At 43.1% G+C, this 19,817-nt stretch overlaps 2 protein-coding genes and 1 pseudogene across 8 annotated transcripts in view; all 3 read left to right on the plus strand.

Annotated features, from left to right (window-relative positions):
- LOC138051130 (ephrin type-A receptor 4-A-like) overlaps window positions 1–19,817 on the plus strand; it is a 53,282-nt gene that overhangs the window by 26,859 nt on the left and 6,606 nt on the right. For 3 of the 7 annotated variants that reach the window (XM_068897283.1, XM_068897282.1, XM_068897288.1), the window contains exons 3-8: window positions 10,754–11,390; window positions 11,959–12,006; window positions 12,496–12,858; window positions 14,338–14,549; window positions 14,673–14,736; window positions 16,514–16,637. In XM_068897283.1, the coding sequence (XP_068753384.1) occupies window positions 10,754–11,390; window positions 11,959–12,006; window positions 12,496–12,858; window positions 14,338–14,549; window positions 14,673–14,736; window positions 16,514–16,637 (1,448 nt within the window). Of the gene's footprint in view, window positions 1–773; window positions 1,058–10,753; window positions 11,391–11,958; window positions 12,007–12,495; window positions 12,859–14,337; window positions 14,550–14,672; window positions 14,737–16,513; window positions 16,638–19,817 lie in introns of those variants that run through there. The other 4 variants (XM_068897287.1, XM_068897284.1, XM_068897286.1 and 1 more) reach the window with 4 other exon arrangements.
- LOC138054573 (uncharacterized) lies at window positions 5,694–6,461 on the plus strand. Its single transcript, XM_068901074.1, has one exon. It carries the CDS (start codon window positions 5,694–5,696, stop codon window positions 6,459–6,461), a length of 768 nt encoding a protein of 255 aa, XP_068757175.1.
- On the plus strand, window positions 6,557–7,500 carry LOC138054572 (integrase/recombinase xerD homolog; annotated as a pseudogene).

Consider the following 19,817-nt stretch of genomic DNA (forward strand, 5'->3'; position numbering starts at 1 on the left):
TAATCGAGTTAAACATGCTTTTGATCCAACCACCTTAACTATTATAGTTAATGCCTTAGTTTTTAGCAAGCTATATTATTGTTGTAATGTTTAGAGCAACACCTCTGAGTACAACTTAAGTAGGATCCAGGCTGTACAGAATTTCGCGGCTCGTATCGTTAGCAGCTCAAGGAAATACGACCACATTTCCCCTATCCTTAAAGATCTAAAGTGGCTACCTGTGAGACAGCAGTTGTATTATCGCCACGCAATAATGGCCTTCAAATGAATGTCAGGGTGCGCTCCAGCCTCTTTATTTTCTAATTATATTCAAAGAGCCATGATCACAAGGCGTACAACGAGGAACTCCCAGATGTTAAATATGCCTTTGAACTTTCCACTTCAGGACAGTCAAACTCTGGAACTCACTAGATTCGACTCTTAAGTTGAAACCAACACTACAGGACTTCAAACGTTGCCTGAGGAGAAGCCTTCTCTCGAATTTTTTAGTGACTTAATTGCTCCACTTTTGTTTTTATTTCATTAATTAATTAATAATTAATCGGTTCGATTATGTCATTTCCTAGTTAATTAGTTAATTAATTTACTTGTATATAGCATTAGTTATCCCTTGACTTTATTCTGAAAAGCCCATTTGGGACGAATAAAGTGTTTATGTATGTATAAATGTATGTACTCAGACGACGAACGAGGAGACTTGGGGCTCAGTTAGCAGTTACACTACAGTGACTTAACACGACGTATATGTCAATTTCATAAGATGGCGTCTAAAACAACGCTTCGGTATTTCCGGCGGATCACAATTCAGGAAATGTTTATCGTCTTGTGGAGAATTTTAATTTTGCAACTTCTGTTCTACTGGGTGTCGACATTCTTCTACAGTTGTGGTAAAAGGATTTCAATTTCGACTGATGGCAAGATTCGTGAAAAGCTACTATAAAATTCACAAGCACGACATGCATCTTCACGCAATGCTTACTTTCAAGTAATGGATCATACGACAAGGACATATTTTGTGTGTGGTTTATTGAATCTAATTCCTTGCAAGCGGACATTGGTAAGATTCACATAACTGCTTTGAAACTCTTAGTACCCGTTGGTGAAGTCATTCTTGCATGAATTGTCAGAGTACGAGGCAGTTATATATGTCAGTAATTAAATTGTTCCACCGCAGTCACAAATGACAACCTTGCCATGACTTTCTTATTTGGAGCCACGTCCCGTTGCCATATCTCCCTATTTTGCCAAATTCCGCTTTCCCTTCTTCTTCATGCTGGTTGTTAATTTTCTAAAATCATTAAAATTCAAGAAATGAACTTTTGTAATTTGAGGTCAAACATTTGAAACAGCACTGGAGATCGAATTCTTCTTTCATTAATTTTGTTCGCCACATTCGCCAACTTTTATGGGCCCCCTCATTGCTTCATTCCTTTGTGCTTTGCCTCGTTGGCGATTGTGGCAAAATTGTCATTTTCGCCATATTTGCCAAATTCACCGCTTTCACCAACTTTTATGGGCCCCCTTCACTGCTTTGTGCTTTGCCTCGTTGGCGATTGTGGCAAAATTGTCATTTTCGCCATATTTGCCAAATTCGCTGCTTTCTCCAACTTTTATGGGCCCCCTTCACTGCTTTGTGCTTTGCCTCGTTGGCGATTGTGGCAAAATTGTCATTTTCGCCATATTTGCCAAATTCGCTGCTTTCGCCAACTTTTATGGGCCCCCTTCACTGCTTTGTGTTTTGCCTCGTTGGCGATTGTGGCAAAATTGTCATTTTCGCCATATTTGCCAAATTGGCCAACATTATCTCTTTTTTGCAATTTTTGTTGTTGTGTGCATTTCTGGACATATCTCCAAGGAGTGGACGGATTTTGGTACAATAAACTGTAGTGCCAATCTCCGTAGGCAACCTTGCTTTCCTACATTCACGTAGATAGTAATTATAATCTCTTGCAGGCTTTCTTTGTTGTTTGTTTGACATGGTAGTTCCAACGTAGGTTATTTTGCTACCAGAATCCAAGTAGTTTAAACTGGGATACCTTCTCCAATTGTATGTTATTTATTCGTAAAGTTTCCGGCTTGATAGAATTTTTGCAGAAGGAAATCCACATATCTTTAGTTTTCTTGGGGTTCAGTAGCATATTATTTGTAGTAGCCCAACTCTGGAGGACGTCACGTCTGCATATTTGATGAGCAGCCATTTGGTACACTCTCATAAACTGTACAGTTGTCAGGGTATTTGCACATCCGTACTCATTCCAGTTCAACAGGTTTAAGGTCGTCGAAGTCATCGATGAGTATACTGAACAACAGAGAGGATATGACAGACTCTTGCGGTACTCCAGCTGGACAAATATGCGTTGATGACAGAACGCCAGGGAGCTTTACTTGTTGTGTTCTTGCCTGAGGAAAACGTTTTGTCCATAGCCACAGTGACTTGCTGATGCACCTGTCTTTAACTTTTGATAGAGGAATCGAGTGATCGACCAGGTCGAAGGCCGGAAATCGATAAATAAGGAGTGGATAACCTTTTTACCCTCAGGCTCTAGTCTGTTATCTGTATTGTTAAACCATGTTTGTTTACTGTTTACAAGAGCCGATACGGTCGATCGACCTTGAGAGAAGGCAAGTTGATTCCCTTTAACTCTAAGGGCATCCTTATTTAACATGATTTGTACTTTCTCTAAGACTTTACCAAGGACGGAAAGAACAGATGTCTGTCTGAAATCCGTCTCGATATCTTCTGGTGGATGAACTTTTGGAACAGGAGTAACAAGAGCGTCTTTATATAAAGGGGGATACTTCCTCTCAGAGATACTTGCGCAGAGAATATCATGGGCAACAACTGCCAGTTCTTCAGCAAAGTTCTTCAAAGTCCAGTCACTGATTTTGTCTGCGCCTGTTGCTTTCCTGGGGTTAAGCTCTTTTTATAACTTCTCGACTTGCCCAGTACTTGGAGGGCGGGGAGGATTGTCAGGTAAACCATCAGAATCAACTAATGCATAGCATGCAGGAGTATGATCTTTCCATGGTTTTGTGGAAATATCTTGAAGCTTTTCAACGATGGTATACATATCCTCAGATATAGGGGTGTTTGAATTTGATTTATTTCCACTTGTTCCACAGATAATAAATAGATTAATTTAAATCATTTTACTGGATTCTTGGTACGTGTTGTTGCTACTTTGTCCTTATAATACTCCAGCTTAGCCTTTGAAATCAGTTGTGATACTTTGATTATAAGTTTAAGCTCTTAACTGGGGTTAATGAGCCCTAAGGGAGTACTATTTATTCCTCACTTGTCCCTAGTGTACTCCACTCCCCTCACCCTCGCAATCAAGGCTTGTCCCGTAGTCAAAAGCTCATTGTTTAGGTCAAAGTACTTTCACTTTTACAGTGTTAAAGCGGTTGCCAAAGCTTCCAGTAGTTTTCCACAACATCACGCGATTCTCACCTGTTTCACCTTATGTAAATCCCCCATACCATTAGTCAGCCACATTTCAGCTTTGCTCTTCAAGCAAGTACCTTGAGTTGCACTCTTTAAGATCGCATTTTTTCCCTACGTCCACATATAATGCCAAAACAACGTAAATCTCGAAGCAGCCAACGCACTACGGTTTCGCCTACCACGGCTCAGTCGAATGCCCGCGCTAACTCTGCGGATGCAGTACCAACGTCGCCGTATGCAGCAATGCCGACCGAAACGCTCCGTTTACTTGCGTCCCAGCGCCACCTGGTACAATCAGGGCCACGGCAGCAGCTCATCGCTCGCCTCCAAGCGAATGATTCTCGGGCCTCCACACCCACATCTACCGGCCCCGCGATCATGCCGGATCAGCAGTTGGCCTCCATGATTGCCTCCATCGAGGAGCAAAAATTGGCATCCTTTAACTCCGCGAGCAACTCGCCATCGAGCTCAACATCTGGCGCTGTTTCATCTGCTCCGCAACATCAACAACTGCCAGGCGTTACCAGCCTCGCTCCAGATCCCTCTCTCCTAGCGGTCCGCAATGGCGGACAACAACAGACTCCGTCCTCTGTGGATTTCTCGCGGTCCTCCTCTCAGCAAGTTTTGAATCTTGGCTCACCGGAGGACGCAGCCCTCCTGCATACCAACTACAGAGTCCCATCTATCGCCAGTCATCTCTCCAACAGCTGCATCACAGCCATAACAAACGGTGAGTACGTGGACCTTGCTAGCCTTCTTCCTTTTTCTTCTCTACTACGAGACCACGTTACCGCGAACTCCCAGCTTAAACTACAAGTAGGACACGAGGGCCTTACTATCCCCCTCCCATCCCAGGCTAAGCGCCCCAAAATTACTGGGATCGACCGATGGCTCGACGCTTTTGCCATTTACTCGTCTGTGCTCCTCTCCTCTTACCCATCCCGGGGGGTGGACCTATTCGCCTACCAGCAATTGATACGTGAGTCAGCCCGTAAGTTCCCCGGTATGGCGTGGTATTTGTATGATATGGAATTTCGCCGACGAGCCTCTCACAACCTTTCCATTAACTGGGGCCAGAGGGATGTTCAGTTGTACCTAGACACCTTTACCGGTGTCCCAAAAGCCATACTTTGTAAGGCCTGCAGCAGCTCGGATCACGTAACCGATTCCTGCCCCCTTTCCCCCAGGTATACAGACTCTTCAGGCTCCAAGCGTGGTGACCTCTGCTTCAACTTCAACAAAGGGGTCCCCTGCGCCCGCACCCCCTGCCCCTACACTCACCAATGCAACAAGCCCGGATGCACTGCAGCCCACCCAGGAAAGGACCACCCTGACTCCTCAAGCTCTGGACCCATCCAGTCAAAGACTAGCCGCTCAAGCCATTCCACCCGAAGCCACCATTGAATACCTTTCTAAGCTGTCCCCTACCACCCCTATTGACCTTCTCCAACTTGCCCTTTATCTGCATGATCACCCTGACCGGGCATCTGTCGATGCTGTCCTCACCGGCCTCTCCCAGGGTTTTAAAATTGGTTTCCAGGGTCCTCGGGTTTCTAGGGAATACCCCAACCTCATTTCTGCTAAGCAAAATCCACACATTATAAGCACCAATCTCTTGAAAGAGTTACGGCTCGGTCACACTGCTGGCCCATTCGTTTCTCCCCCTTTTCCCAATTTTCAGGTTTATCCCATTGGGGTTGTTCCAAAAAAGCATTCTACCGAGTGGAGAACCATTTTTCACCTTTCCTTTCCCAAACATCAAACCACTAGCGTTAATTCCCACATTAGCCCAACCGACTACTCCTTACACTACATTACCATAGATACTGCCATCTCTATCATTCAGACGATTGGTCAAGGGTGCTTCATGTCCAAGTTGGACATCAAGTCCGCCTTCCGCAATATTCCAGTGCACCCATCCGACTGGGAGTTCCTCGGCATGAAATGGAACAGCCTGTATTTCTTCGATACAGTGCTCCCCTTTGGATTGCGATCTGCACCCTATCTTTTTGACCAATTTTCCTGCATGATTGAATGGATAATTAAACATAAGCTAGGTATCCCTAACGTGATCCACATTCTGGATGACTTTTTCTTTGTCATCAGCCCCCCTAGGTCAGACTGCCTTACTGCCCTTTGCAAAATCCTTTGTCTTTTCACCGAACTCAATATCCCTGTCGCCCCCGGTAAAACTTTTGCTCCTGCCACCTCCTTAGAATTTATGGGTATTCTCCTTGACTCTACTCGCATGGAAGCTCGTCTTCCCTTGGACAAACTAATCCGTGCTAAACAGGCCCTTCAACAGTGGCTGCACCGTAAATCTGCCACTCTGAAGGAGCTCCAGTCCCTGATTGGTACCCTACAGTTTGCTTGCAGGGTTGTTGCCCCGGGCCGGGCTTTTCTGCAAAGAATAATTAGTTTAACAAAGGGCATCACTAACTCTCGCTGGCACATTAAACTCAACGGGGAATTCCGCAAGGACATTTCAATGTGGTTAACCTTCCTTACCCATTGGAATGGAGTAAGTCTTTTCTTAGGGGGTGACGTTCTCTCCTCGCCTGACCTCCAATTATTTACGGACGCCTCTGGGTCCCATGGGTATGGTGGTTATCTCAATGGGGAATGGTTTCAGGCTCCTTGGCTCCCTCAACACCTCCTTAACCCCACCATGGGTATCAGCATTGACTGGCAGGAACTGTTTGCCATTTACATCGCCTGCTACCTCTGGGCCCCTTCGTGGTCAGGCAAACATATTTGTATGTGGTGCGACAACCTGCCAGTTGTCTCCATCATCAACTCCAAACGCTCCAAGTCCCCTAGGATCATGGACCTCGTACGGGCCATTACGATTCTTACCTTAGAACACAACTTTTCCTTCACCGCTAGACATATCCCTGGGCTAGATAATTCAATAGCTGATTCTTTGTCCCGTTTTCAGATGGACCGCTTCCGCCACCTGGCTCCCAATGCCTCACCCTTCCCCTGCGCCATCCCTCTATCAGCGACGTCCATTTAACAGCCTCCGTTTCCCACTACCTTGGTGCGTCCCTTGCTCCAGCTACTAAACGTTCTTATAGTGTCGGTCAAAACCATTTCATTTCCTTTTGCCTTATGCACGGGTTAATTAGCCCCTCTACGCCCCTTCTCCCCGCATCTGAAATTACTCTGATTTATTTTGTCTCCCATTTAGCCAAAACAGTTTCCTACAATACCATTAAACTTTACCTGTTTGCCGTTCAAGACCTCCATAGGCTACACAACTTTGCCTTAAAACTCCCAAAAATGTTTCGTCTCCAGAAGGTCCTTAATGGGATCAAACGTTCCCAAATCCCCGTTAAATTAGATCGTTATCCAATTACAATCCAAATCCTGCAGTCTATTTTCAACCTTTACCGACCAGACTTGACTTTTGACCTCAATCACATTATGCTCTGGGCAGCCTTCACCTTAGCCTTTTTCGGTTTTTTACGTTCAAGCGAATTTACCTTTAATGACAACGTCTTCGACCCCGCAACTCACCTCTGCTTTAAGGATGTCACCTTTATCCCTCACGTTGAATCTCCCGACTACATGCTAGTCACGATTAAACGGTCGAAAACAGATCCCTTCCGCAATGGTTGCACCCTAACCCTAGCAAGGTCCACTACCTCCATCTGTGCCGTTATGGCTATGAAAGACTACGTGTTCCAATGCCAACCATCATCAGCAGGCCCCCTGTTCACCTTCACCAGTGGCAAGTGGCTCACCTGAACTTCTCTTACTCATGCACTCCGTGATGTCCTGCAGCAATGCGGCATACAACCTCAACACTATTTCTCACATAGCTTCCGTATTGGTGCTGCGACTACTGCAGCTGCTGCAGGGATTCCTGCCTGGTTAATCAAGGTATTGGGTCGTTGGTCTTCTGACTGCTATGAACGTTACATAAGAACTCCTCAAGAGACACTGCTGGCTATCCCTAAACAACTGACAATGAACTGAAGTAATAATAATTATTGTAGGTTAGACCCTTCTTTGTTGTCTCCCTGATGACCAGTATCATGACAACTAGTTACTGTTCATTACGGCTATGCATGCCTATATCGTATCCTATTTCTTCTACATGTGGCAGTTGGTATTCCAGCCAACGTCCACCCAATTTACTGTGGGGTGATTGTGTTCCCCCATTCTTGACCAGAATATTTTTGGTTCACACAATCGTGGCAGGGAAGTGCACCCTGGGCTGCACTTTACCCCACAGTAGGTGGGACAGCCCTCCTTGGCAAGAGGTCCGGATTGCTTACTCCAAGATGGTACAACTCACCATCTGACCTATTCTCCTTCCAGAAGGGCACCCCTCTTCTGGTCCACCCTATGTTACATTCTAACGTAGGGTTGCCTCTAGAGACACCGCTACTCTAGGGGGTCCTCCTAGGGACACCGCTACCCTAGGGGGCATAGGCTCTGCCTTCCCTGCCACCCAAATTCCGCCAAAAGATAGTGATTAACATAATAATTATATTTAAAAAAAAAAAAATTATAATAATAATAAATAGATAAAAGGAGATTCTGTGTTCCTCCTTTTCTAGTTTCACAAGCCTTGCAGAGGGTGGGGGGAGGAGTAATCATCATTACCCTCGGTTGCCCATGCCCCTCTCCTGGGCATGCGAATATCCCCCGCGGCTTTCCCCCCTTTTTATGTCACTGACCCTTAGGGACTCATTAATTCGTAGTTGTTGGTATTTCTCCATATCTCCTTCGCTGTAAGCACGCTGTCGGTCGTTAATAACACTCTTTATATATGGAGTTAACTATGGCTTGTCGCTTGGATGCATTCGCATTCTTTTTATTGGCATAGTTCCATGTAGAATGCTTGTCATATGCTGTGTAAATATGTCCACCTTTTGATTCTACATCTCGTGCATTTAACACTTGATTCCAATATTGTTCATTCAGGCGTATTGTCAGTACTGCAATGTTTCTTGGACGCATTGTTCTTACGTTCCGCAGGATTGGCTTTACTTTGACCTGTATTTTAGCTTTAACGAGTAGACATTGGTGGTCTGATTTTCCCAGCGGTGATATATGGACTGCCACATTGTAGATAGTAGCCATATTTGTAAGAATCTGGTCGCGTGTGTTGTTTCCTCGGGTAGGACCATGAACCAATCTTTTTAAGTTAAATATTCTACATAAACTCTTCAGATCAAGTTGATTGAAACCTGCGGCCAACAAGATTCCTGCTGATGGGTTATCTCTTAGCGCCGTATCTAATGATTGAGTCAAGTAGTTGTTAGTCATATCCTTTACCTCTGTAACGGATTTTCCTGGTGGATAATAAACACCGGCAACAACAATACAACTATGAAGCAGAGGGTTCTCTTGGGAAATAACTTGAGCCAAAGAACTTCTCTCTCTTCGTCTTCAAGATTCAATAAACGTTTTGATTTTAGATTGCTCTTTATATAAGCTACAACTCCTCCACCATAACAATTTACTCGATCCTTCCGATATGTGTTATAATTGTCCTTTAAGGAGATAGCTGTTGTTGGTATATCGTTGGACAGCCAGGATTCGGTTATAATGGCGATTGTAGTATCATTTATATCTGTGATACATGGAAGTTCGTTAATGTTATTGCTCAGATGATTGGCATTTGTAAGCAGAATAGGTGTCGCACACGATGGCTCAGTTCTCAAAATTGGAATCTTTACACAATTCACTGGGACATGAGTTTTTAGATGCTTTTGTGCCTTTCACTGATTTGAATATTTATAGATTGCATTGATAATAATCCTGTATGTCGTTCTTGTACTCATCGTCCAGCCCGATTTCCCCGTGTAGACCTCTGTATACCAAGATGTTTCAAGGTTGTAGAAGTGTTGAATTCAATTTGAGACGTACCAAAACGTTTCAGAGATCATAACATAATGCTGGTTTAAGTAAGCTTTAAAATGGTCGCCAAGTGTTTGATGTGAAATGATGGTGTGGTAAAGTTCACAATCCACAGCGGCAGGAAAGGACTGTGTGCTTCCTTTGGAATCCAGTTTTTTTCCCTTGGAATTCATATTGATCAGCTGAGCACAGAACCATCATAGTCTTGTTGAGGACCGCTGAGAAAAAGGGTTGTTTACGACAATGGATACCGGGCTGCCTTTCTCTCTGACGCATTTGTCCGTGGAGTGTGAATGTCTGAAGACAGTGTTCTCCAAACAGAAAATTTCCCAGCGCCTTCCCGTATTCTTCCTTGCAAACTCGAGATTCTCTAACCAGCAGTTACCGCAGTCTTAATCACGAACATAGATTCAGCTAATGTTGTCAATAAACAGCCTAAGGATCTCAGCGATAAATTTGCACACTACCGTTCAGCTCGTGTTTGTCAGCCGTATACTCAACCAAGATATCAGAATGTAGGAGAAATCTCCCAAGATCATTATCCAATGGTGTCTTGCAGTTTTCTTAATCGGATCTGTGGGATACAGGTGATGTTGGATCTACAAATAGTTGTGACTGGTCACAAACAAAAGGCTTCCAGCTATCTACAAAAGTCAAAGGGAGTCCCCGGAAACCCGAGACTGGCGTGTTTCCGTATCTTTCAGCAAAGCCAGTTTATTACACTAGGCAATTTTTCCCGCAACTTGTCTAGGCGCAATTTTGTTGCGAGACAAGTTGCTTCACGGGTGTTCACCTGGGAACGTTTTTTGCATCTTGTCTCGTAATCGATGATAAAATGAGGTTAAAGTAACATTTTCATTGGCTGGTGCCGCAAACCGTTGTGACTTAAGTTGCAAAACAGATGTTACGCAACGCAATGAAAATTTGTTGCAGCGTTGCGAGATGAATTCCGCAAAGTAGAACTGATTTCCCCCTCTTGCAACTGTGGCGGCAACAAAAATGTCGCATGGAATGTCTGTGGCAGGGTATGTTACACCGGGCACTTTTTCGTGCAACTTGTGTAGCAACAAAATTGCGAGACAAGTTGCACGAAAAAGTGCCTAGTGTATGTAACATAAGCTTAATGCATGAAACATCACTTATAATGTCCTCATGTATTCAATTCATGCAAAAGTGTTTTTCTAATTACCTACGTTTTTTATTAGTGACGTTTTTTTCAAGCAAATTTAGACTTACACCTTAGCCATACTCACCTATCAATTTCTCATGATATACCTTGATGGAAACCGGATTTGAATGCATTCCTTTTCGTTTTCTTGTTTTGTACAGTGAAATCGCCCATCCGGGAGTGGAGGGATTTTATTGGACAGAATCTTTGTCATTCGGTTTTGCATTTAAAGGCATTGACGTTGTTGTTTTTCTCTATATATACAGTGGGATCACCCATCTGGTGGAAATTTAAGGGACAGATACTCGGTGTGCAGTTTTGATAACAGCGAGGAGCCAAACAACTGGTTACAAAGCGGTCTGATTCTAGTGGGAGACAGAGAAAGATTGGATGTCACCATAGAGTATAAGTCACGTCAGTGTTTGCCGTCGTACAAATTTTGTAGAAATTCATTTTACGCTTATGTCTTGGAATCAAATGTACGTCTGGACGCTAATCACATACCAAACCCTATCAGCAACCACAGTTTATATCGAAGATTTGCAAATATCAGCCGTCTGTCTGACAACAGAGAAACTTTAACAATGCCTCTTCAGGTTACAAGCAAATATATTGTTCTTGGATTTCGTGATCGAGGTGGATGTAGAATATTGTATTCAGTTAAGGTCTCATATAAGGTTTGTCCTGGAAAAGCGCTTGCAGACAGTTTGGTCTCTCTTCCGGAAACACTTTCTCAACTGGAGTCAATTTCCGTGGAAGGAAGTTGTGCGCCAAACTCTGTGCAATCAGTGTCAGGTAATTTGACTGTTCTGTGTGACAGCAATGGTGAGTGGAATACCAGTCAACTGGAAGGCAGGTGTATTTGCAAGGAAGGCATGGAAAAATCAGGAGGTATATGTCAAGGTATTAAGTTTGTTACTTTTTTTTCTAGTATGACTTATTACATTAATTGTTCTTGTTACAAGGAAAAAGGGAACGATTTTTTGGTGACCTTGTTTTCCATATCTGATCCCATACTTATTAGGTCAGTCATAATGAAACCCGATTTGGTACCAATGGTGAGATGACAGAGGGTTGTCGAGGATTCGCTTGTCGCTAGTCCAAAACTCTTGGACAAAGTACAGCACATCAGTTATTCCGAAAGTCGCGGTGTCATTACAATTCGCATATATTAAAGGCGCGTCAAACTACTGTTAACACTTGAGAGATGAAAAGCGTTTCACCCAACGAAAAGTTACCTAATTTTTTTTCAATTTTTCATTGAAATTCTTGTTCAATAATCAATTTATGTACTTAACAAAATTCACTCATGTTCCATTAAACCCAAGTTAGTACTGCTCAGTTCAACCAAGAATGAAGCTAAACGGACATACCAATTCTCATTAAGAAAAAGACACACCAACTTTCCTTTCTTAGCACTATATGGCTAATTGTTTGTTTGCTTTTTTGTTTCCTGTTGAAATAAAATAAGCATGCCCTCCTGGAAAATTTAATGAAGGAAAGGGATTTAACTGCACTGGTAAGTTTCTCTTTATGTTTGAGCCCATCTGTGTCGGCCTCAGTTTTTGAGCCTTAAACTGAGAATTAGATGTATATTATTATTTCAAAACCCAAAAGAGTGGATGTTATCATAGATCATCATTCATAACCACCAAAAATGCAACAGAAAACATCAATGTTAGATATGAGGCCCTTGCGCTTAAATCAAATAAAAATCCCTTCTAACCAAATCGAAGAAAATTGGAAGGCGTTAAGTCCTGCGTGGTACCTTCATCTGGGTTTTGCCCAACTTTCTTTGAAAAAAACCTAACGGTTTGACACCTTAAGGGGTGAGATGGCTCAATTCCAAGTCATCTGAATGGGCATGTACCAGTCTTCGTTCGGATCGCACCAAAATTGCAATTTAAGATTATGTGTTGATATTGAGACAACCTAAATGACAATCAGCCTCCCCACAGCTGTTGTTGTTATTTATAACATTATTTTTATCCATATATTTCTCTCTTAGAAATCCCATCGGCCCCCAAAAATGTCACAGTTACATTCGTCAACCAAACTGCCATCGGGCTGACATGGGAACCACCGGAAACAGCTGATGATCAGAGTCGCGTGTACTATGACGTGGAATGTTGGGAGACTTGCAATGAAAATAAGGACAACAAGTGTGTCAACAGACCTTGTGATAATGAAGTTAATTACATACCCAGTAAACAAGGAATAAACAAGACCCAAGTAATGATCACAAATCTTTCGTCATTTGTAAATTACAAGCTAACGATTTACTCAAGGAACAGAGTGAGTGATTTGGCTCGAGAGATGCATCGACTTGAAGGAAACTTTGCTTTTATCAATGTGATAACTAATGAATCACGTAAGTTTTCTCATTTCTATCATGTTTGTTCAGAAAGGCATTTACTTGTCGGACCATTAGAGACAGCCGCTTCTATTTGTTGGACAAAGCCCGGAAGTTCAGAAAATATTGGCACAGATATTTTTTCCTCGGGGTTTTTTTTCCTGGGATTCAACCTTTGCGTTGCGGATTTTCTATTATTGCATTTTAATCGGATATATCAACGTCTTCTAAATCAAAAAAGACGCAAGTAATGATCACAAATTTTTCGTCATCTGTGAATTTCAAACGGATGATTTACTCAAGGAACAGAGCGAGTGATTTGTCGCGAGAGATGTAAGGACTTGAAAGGAACTTTGCCTTCATCACATTGGCAACAAATAAATCACGTGAGTTTGGACATTTCTCTTAAGTTCGGTGTTCACTATTACACGCGTTCAGTTGCAGGGAGACTGGTAAAGAATATTGGTACAGGAAATTGACACGTGACAGCAGTTAAAAAAACTTAACCGTGGCTTTCGAGAAGTGAACCTATTTTTCGAATCTTCTGTAGAACTTAATTTATACTATCGACTTCTTTACGGGTATACTCTACGAACCAAGTCAGCATTTGCATTTGGAGCTCATACCGAGTCTCAATCGACTTCACCACCTACGCTAATGGTACGTCAAGTGATCTTGGCAATACGTGATCTTTCCTCATGTATATAGCCGGCTACCATACAGAACCAAAAGAAACTAACGGGCCAAAAAGTCACCAGGGTCAACTTGAAAAAGCGGACGTCTTCGTGAATGCTCAAGTCAGCCGCGCGTGCTCTGCATTGTCGAAACTGCTGCAGCAAAACAATTGTATTCCGAACTAAAATGCTACGAAATAAACCATAAAAAACTCATGAAAAGAAATTTAAGTCTTTGAGATACAAATTGACTAGTGATGACGATTCTTATTGCATTTTTCACAACGTTGACATGATTTGTTTAGATTTATGCTTTGTGCAACCCACCTAGTGATGACAGGTTTTCCCAATCCCGCAACTAGTACTCTACCTTAACCGCAAAGACCTCGCCAAAACTCGAAAAAAAAAAAGAAAGAAGAAAGAAACTGTCCCTGCTGATCAAACTTCCTTGTAGTACTAGGTACCGAAATTCAAAGAATGCAGTTCAACGAAATTGGGCCGAAAGCAAAGATAAGGCGGCTCAGGCAGACGCCATATGGTCCATCTTTTATCCCGAAGCACCGCACCGCATCCAGGTGAAAATAACTAGAAATCGATCAAAGGTCTGACTAGACAGCTTTCTAGTTTGAGCACAGATTGTGCTAGGTTTGGCCGACCGTAGTTCCATTTTGTAGAGAATGCCTTCGTGAACGTTGTTTGATCTGCCCTATCTGTGGCGTGTTAATGCTCATCGCTATTTGTGTTGATCCAACGTAATGCGTAGATCTCTACACGGCATTGCAGTCTTTAGTGTTAAATGTTTATTTGTTTAATACAAATGTAGATCCTGGTAAACCGGAAGTCTATGTTGAAGGACTCAGCCAAAAGGATGCTGTTTTCGTATCTTGGACTTTGGAGGAAAAGAATGGAATCATACTGAACTACCACGTGACCTACATCAGAGCGGATGACATGGTGGACCGGAGGAATGTCAACACAACGCAACTGAGTCAGCGGTTTGAGGGCCTGATGGCTGGCAAAGCCTATGAATTCCAGGTATAAATCACGGTGTGTTTCTGAAATTCGAGCTTAAGATCCAAGGTAAATCTTTATTATAGATCAAAAGAGCTACTGAGGGATCCTTTTTTTTTCTTTTTTTTTTCAACTTCATTATTTCAGGTGTATGCTGTCAACAGCCATGGGAAGGGGCCTGCAGGTGTGACAACGTTTCATCTTCAAAACGGTTGGTTCCTGATTCATTGCACTCATAATTTTTGACGGCGAGCACAAAGCTTGTTGTCGCATCATCAGTAGATCATAGCTTGATATGGATAAAGGTAATGGCTACCGGCTAGCCAGTTAAGTCAGGGTTACCACTTTGAAAAAAAAAATTCACTCTATAGTTACGGTAATACAGTAGTACTTGAAGCAACTGGACATCGTTGAAAGAAAATTGATAGATATTTTGTTAATGCTGTTGTATTTTAGACCTGAAAAAACTCCTTAGATACAGGCGATAGCACATTTTGTTACGTGAATTACATTGCTATGGAATGCGTCAATCCGATAATAGACGTTTTAAATCTTACTTAAGAATTTGTCATGTAAAATGTAAAGTTGTTGATCAACCTCTAAGATCTATAAATACGTTGTCCCTCAAGCAACAAACTTTAGAACCTCTCGTTTCTTGATCTGTCATATCAAATCAACGATCTATTAAATTGCTTATCACTTTCACAAACCATACGACGGTGATGATACGAGCCTGGCCTTCACTAGTGCAGAAGTTGAACGTATAAATTATTGCTTTACCTATAGGACTGTAGAGTAAAAGCTCGGTTATCAGCCAACAAGTTTACGTTAAGTCTTTCAAAACGGAGCTGTTTTATGTTAATTGAATCAAGTCAAATGAGCGATTAAGTGATCCTCAATCTCAGCTGGACAAACTTCAAATATACATTCATTTCATTCATCGAGTCCTTCACGCAAACAAACGAGCCCAAGAAATTGACTTGTTTCCAACACTCAGTCCAGTGGAAGAGCATTGCATCGGCATCGCAGAGGTCATGGCTTCGAATCCCGCTGGAGCCACATGATGTTGCGATATATGTTAGTTACGTGTTGAACGGACTGGCCAAACGCACGCAGCATTTCAACGCAGCATAATTCGCAACATGTCGATGTTTATTACCCCAGGCACCTGGCTTGCAACAAGTGGATCTAGCGTTGCGTTGGATGTTGCATGAACGCGGCCAAACGAGTACAACATCATACAACATCCAAAATGTTGCACGAAAAATTTGATCGTTTTCAAATTTGAACCAACATCATCCACCATGTTGCAACATATCGCAAGGCCAAATGTATGCAACACATTGTGCCCAACAATGTTGCAAGATGGTGCGTTGAAATGTTGCGAGTGTTTGGCCAGACCTTTAGTGCTGTGGTGCTGCGTCGAGTTGAACAAGGGAAATCAAGAACCGTATGAAAGATCTATTACCACTCCTTTCCAGCGTTAACCCTTCGTCAGAATGAAGAACCGTTGTTTTCAGGGAGGTCCTGCATTCGATCGAATTGGAATTTAGAGACGCTAATTTTGAGGAGAGGGGAAAACAGGAGAACCCGGAGAAAAACCTCTCGGAGCAGAGTAAAGAACCAACAACAAACTTAACCCACATATAGTCACGAGTCCGGAATCGAGCCCGGGCCATATTGGTGGGAGGCGAGTGCTATAAACACTGCGCCAATCCAAACTGTCTGAGAAGTTCCGTTTTCAAGATAGATGGGAAATTTAGCACACAAAAAGGACCCGAAAACTTTCGGGACATTCGAGAAATGAGCCCCGGGACACCTTTGGCAATCTCGCGGGTCTGCGGAATGCTAATATTCTAAGTTAATGGTAATGATCAAGTGCGATTAGATGAGTATTGGATCCGGGGCAAGCTAATACTTATTTGTGGTTTAATCGAATCTCGTGTCGTAGTTCATTGCACATGCAGTTTCAATGTTCTTGGTCTCAGTCTTCTTTCCAGGTGAAAACCAATCAAGAACCTTTACAATTTACTTCGTCATGACCGTGCTCCTCGGTACACTCATCCTCTTGATTGTGGCTACATTAGCCGCTTTATACTTTTATCACCAAAGGTAATTAAAAGTTTAAAAATAGAGTAGTGGTAGTCAGGAGCTAACATAGTAAGATAATGGTTTGACACTGACTACTTTTTGATATCTCGTTCAAAACATTTCGGCTGGTGCTTAAGCCGTCATCAGTTGAAGTTAATATAACGTTAGTACGCGTGATTCAAATAACAGCACGTCGAGCGCGCGCTGAGGAAAAAAATGCGCTTGAAGTTTCTTGAAAACGTATCGCGAGACTTAAGGCCATGCCACAGGGTCCAGAGGAGATATGTTTGTCGTTAGAACATCAAAACCCGTCGAAAACATCTGAAATAATGGGTTATTTTGATCGCGTTACAGTTTCGTTACACATTCTGTATACCGCAAACGAAGAGACTGAGGGTTCGCAAGATCGGCTTACAGTATAAAATACGGAAAGGGAGGAAACTTGTACCACGTGACTTCGTGCGATGTGAACCGCAGCACTTGGTGACGGAAGTGAATTGGCACCGGAAACGCAAAAGCAACAGACCGTTCGAGAATCAAAACATCAGCTGTAGAGGGAGTTTTAAAATAATGGCGGCTTCTCCCTTGAAAAGACCCGTTCCGTTGCGCGAAAAGCAGCCGGACGAGAGGAGATCCAAAGTATCGAACAGAGAAAAACACGTGTTTGTTTCTAAATGGTAAGATATCAGACCAGTTGGCTTTCGAACGTGAGCCACAAATTACCGTGTTTGATTTTTCCCTGATCGAACTTGACTATTTTACCTGCAGGCTTTCAATGAATTATCGAAGAGACGAACAAAACTTTATCTCCGTACAAGAAATACTCGACGACTATGTAAATAACAGCTCCGAAAAGGAAAATTTTCCATTGCAAGTCAAAGAACTGGGGATTATTTTAAAGGAGGCCTTTCCACGGGCGAGTAGAGTCCAGTGAAGAATTAACGGTGGCCGAGTATGGCAGTACCTACTTTCAAAAACCTCAAGATTGGAAGAAGACCGTGTTAAATGGGAAGACTTGCCAGCTTTCACAAAAGAATTCGATTGGCTTTTATCTAGCTCTAGCGACGATTTCTTTGAATGGATAAAAGTCCAGTCACAAGATCTATGCGAAGGCAGCCGAGTTTTAACTGAAGTAAAGATCTTTAAAGACTGGACATTTGTTGTACACGTCAACAGTCGAAAGTGCAAAAGAAACCGTTGGTGTTTTCGAACTTGGGGCATCTTAAAATTACTTCCGATCTTGCGCACATTTACTTTACCGCGTCATTTCCGTCACCATATGTTGCGGTGCACATCGAACGAAAGCTCTCTCTCGAAGCCGTAAATTTCGGTCGCCGAAAATGAATTTGAACGCTTTCTTATGCCGTTTTCCCACAGTATTTGGCAAATAGATAACAATTCTAGATCACGTTAGTAAAATTAGGCAATTTAATTCAATTCCATTTGAGTTTCAGGGATTCGAAAATCGGCCCCAAATTAGTTTCCTCCCTTTCCGTATTTTATACTGTAAGCCGATCTTGCGAGCCCTCAGTCTCTTCGTTTGCGGTATACAGAATGTGTAACGAAACTGTAACGCGATCGTCTACGCGATCAAAATAACCCATTATTTCAGATGTTTTCGACGGGTTTTGATGTTCTAACGACAAACATATCTCCTCTGGACCCTGTGGCCATGCTACACGAGGCAATTTTTCTTGCAACTCGCATCGCAACAAACGTTTCGTTGCAAGTTGCGCGAAAAGATTCACGTGTAACACCCCATTTTGCAACTGCAATTGTTGCGTTGCGGGTTGCGAGAAAAGTGGAACGACCCTCTACTTTTCGCAACGTAAACGTTGCGAGACAAGTTGCTTGGGTGTGACATCCCCTCTGCAACTCACAACGCAATTTTGTCAGAATGGGCCAATCAGAGCTCATCTCGGCGACTTAGCGCGTCCGCCATCTTGTTTGTAATTGTACGCTTTGCAAGTTGCGAAAGAAGTTGCCAACTCTGCAACTTGAAAGGTTTTTTATTCGTCATCGTTGCGTTGCGAGTTGCAAGAAAAATTGCCTTGTGTAACATGGCCTTTAAGGCGGCCAAATACGCGATACAAAAACCCTCAACTTGGCGCGTCAACATTGTTTCGTTGCAAGTTTGGGTCGATGTTTCCCGTTTTTCACCTTGCATGATCATCTTGTCGCGCAACAAAAACATTTGTTGCGGGCTGAAGAAAGTTGTTGCGAAAAGTAGAGCGCGGGTCTACTCTGAGCAACAAATTTTGGCTTTGTTGTTCGTTTTTCATCAAGGTCACAACTTGTCACGCGACAAATGTGCTCGTGTACTAGCAAATCAACCAATCAGCGCGCTGCATTTCTTCAACCGCAACAAATGTTTTTGTTGCGGGTCAAGTTGATCATGCAAGGTGAAAAACGCGAAACATCGACCAAAACTTGCAACGAAACAATGTTGCGCGACAAGTTGAGGGTTTTTTGTATCTCCTATTTCGCAGCCTTTACGCGCGTGCCAGAGACTTGTGGACCTCTGGGATTGCGCGTGGTCATTTCCAGATTGCGGACCTTTATTGAAAACCAGGATTCCAACGAAATTCGCTCGTGATAGTTAGCCTCATGTCCAACAACTCTGACACTTCCAGAATCCCTTTCGTGGTTGTTTTCGTGGACATGGCAGGAGATCTTAGAGTCATGGTCGAACATAGAAACATGCCGTTTGTGTTCTGTAATCCCAGTTTTTAGTGATCCTTCAGTTTGACCGTAGTAGACAAAACTGCAGTTGGTGCAACTGATTTCGTACACTGTGGCAGATTGTGGCCGGTCAACCTTTTCCTGGGCTTTCGGTCGCGGGAACCAACTGTTCACAGTTCGACTAATCCTTTCTGAAATGCGCTGTGCAACGGGATAGAAAACCCCTGCGGCGTCCACAGGGGTGGGCGCCACTCCCGTTGCATACACAACACAGCTTGTCTCCAGTTCTGGCACTCATTTTACCCACCACGAATGGATGGAAAGCTGAGTGAACTTTGGAGCGTACGGCAATGGTTATCTCTAGAAGGTCACCCATCCAGTAGATAACCTAGCCCAACGGGGCTTAACATTGGACACCATTCGGAGAACAATGCCGACCCATTGAGCCAACCGAACACTCCGACCCATTGAGCCAACCGAACGGTGGAAGCATGTACAGTAAATTCTCTACTTTTCGCC

This window comes from Montipora capricornis, chromosome 6, assembly GCF_036669925.1.
Source record: "Montipora capricornis isolate CH-2021 chromosome 6, ASM3666992v2, whole genome shotgun sequence".
NCBI classification, from domain to species: Eukaryota; Metazoa; Cnidaria; class Anthozoa; order Scleractinia; family Acroporidae; genus Montipora; species Montipora capricornis.

Bases quoted from the DNA above. Each gene is read 5' to 3' on its own strand.
- LOC138054573 (XM_068901074.1), top strand. From the start codon at position 5,694: ATGGAAGCTCGTCTTCCCTTGGACAAACTAATCCGTGCTAAACAGGCC.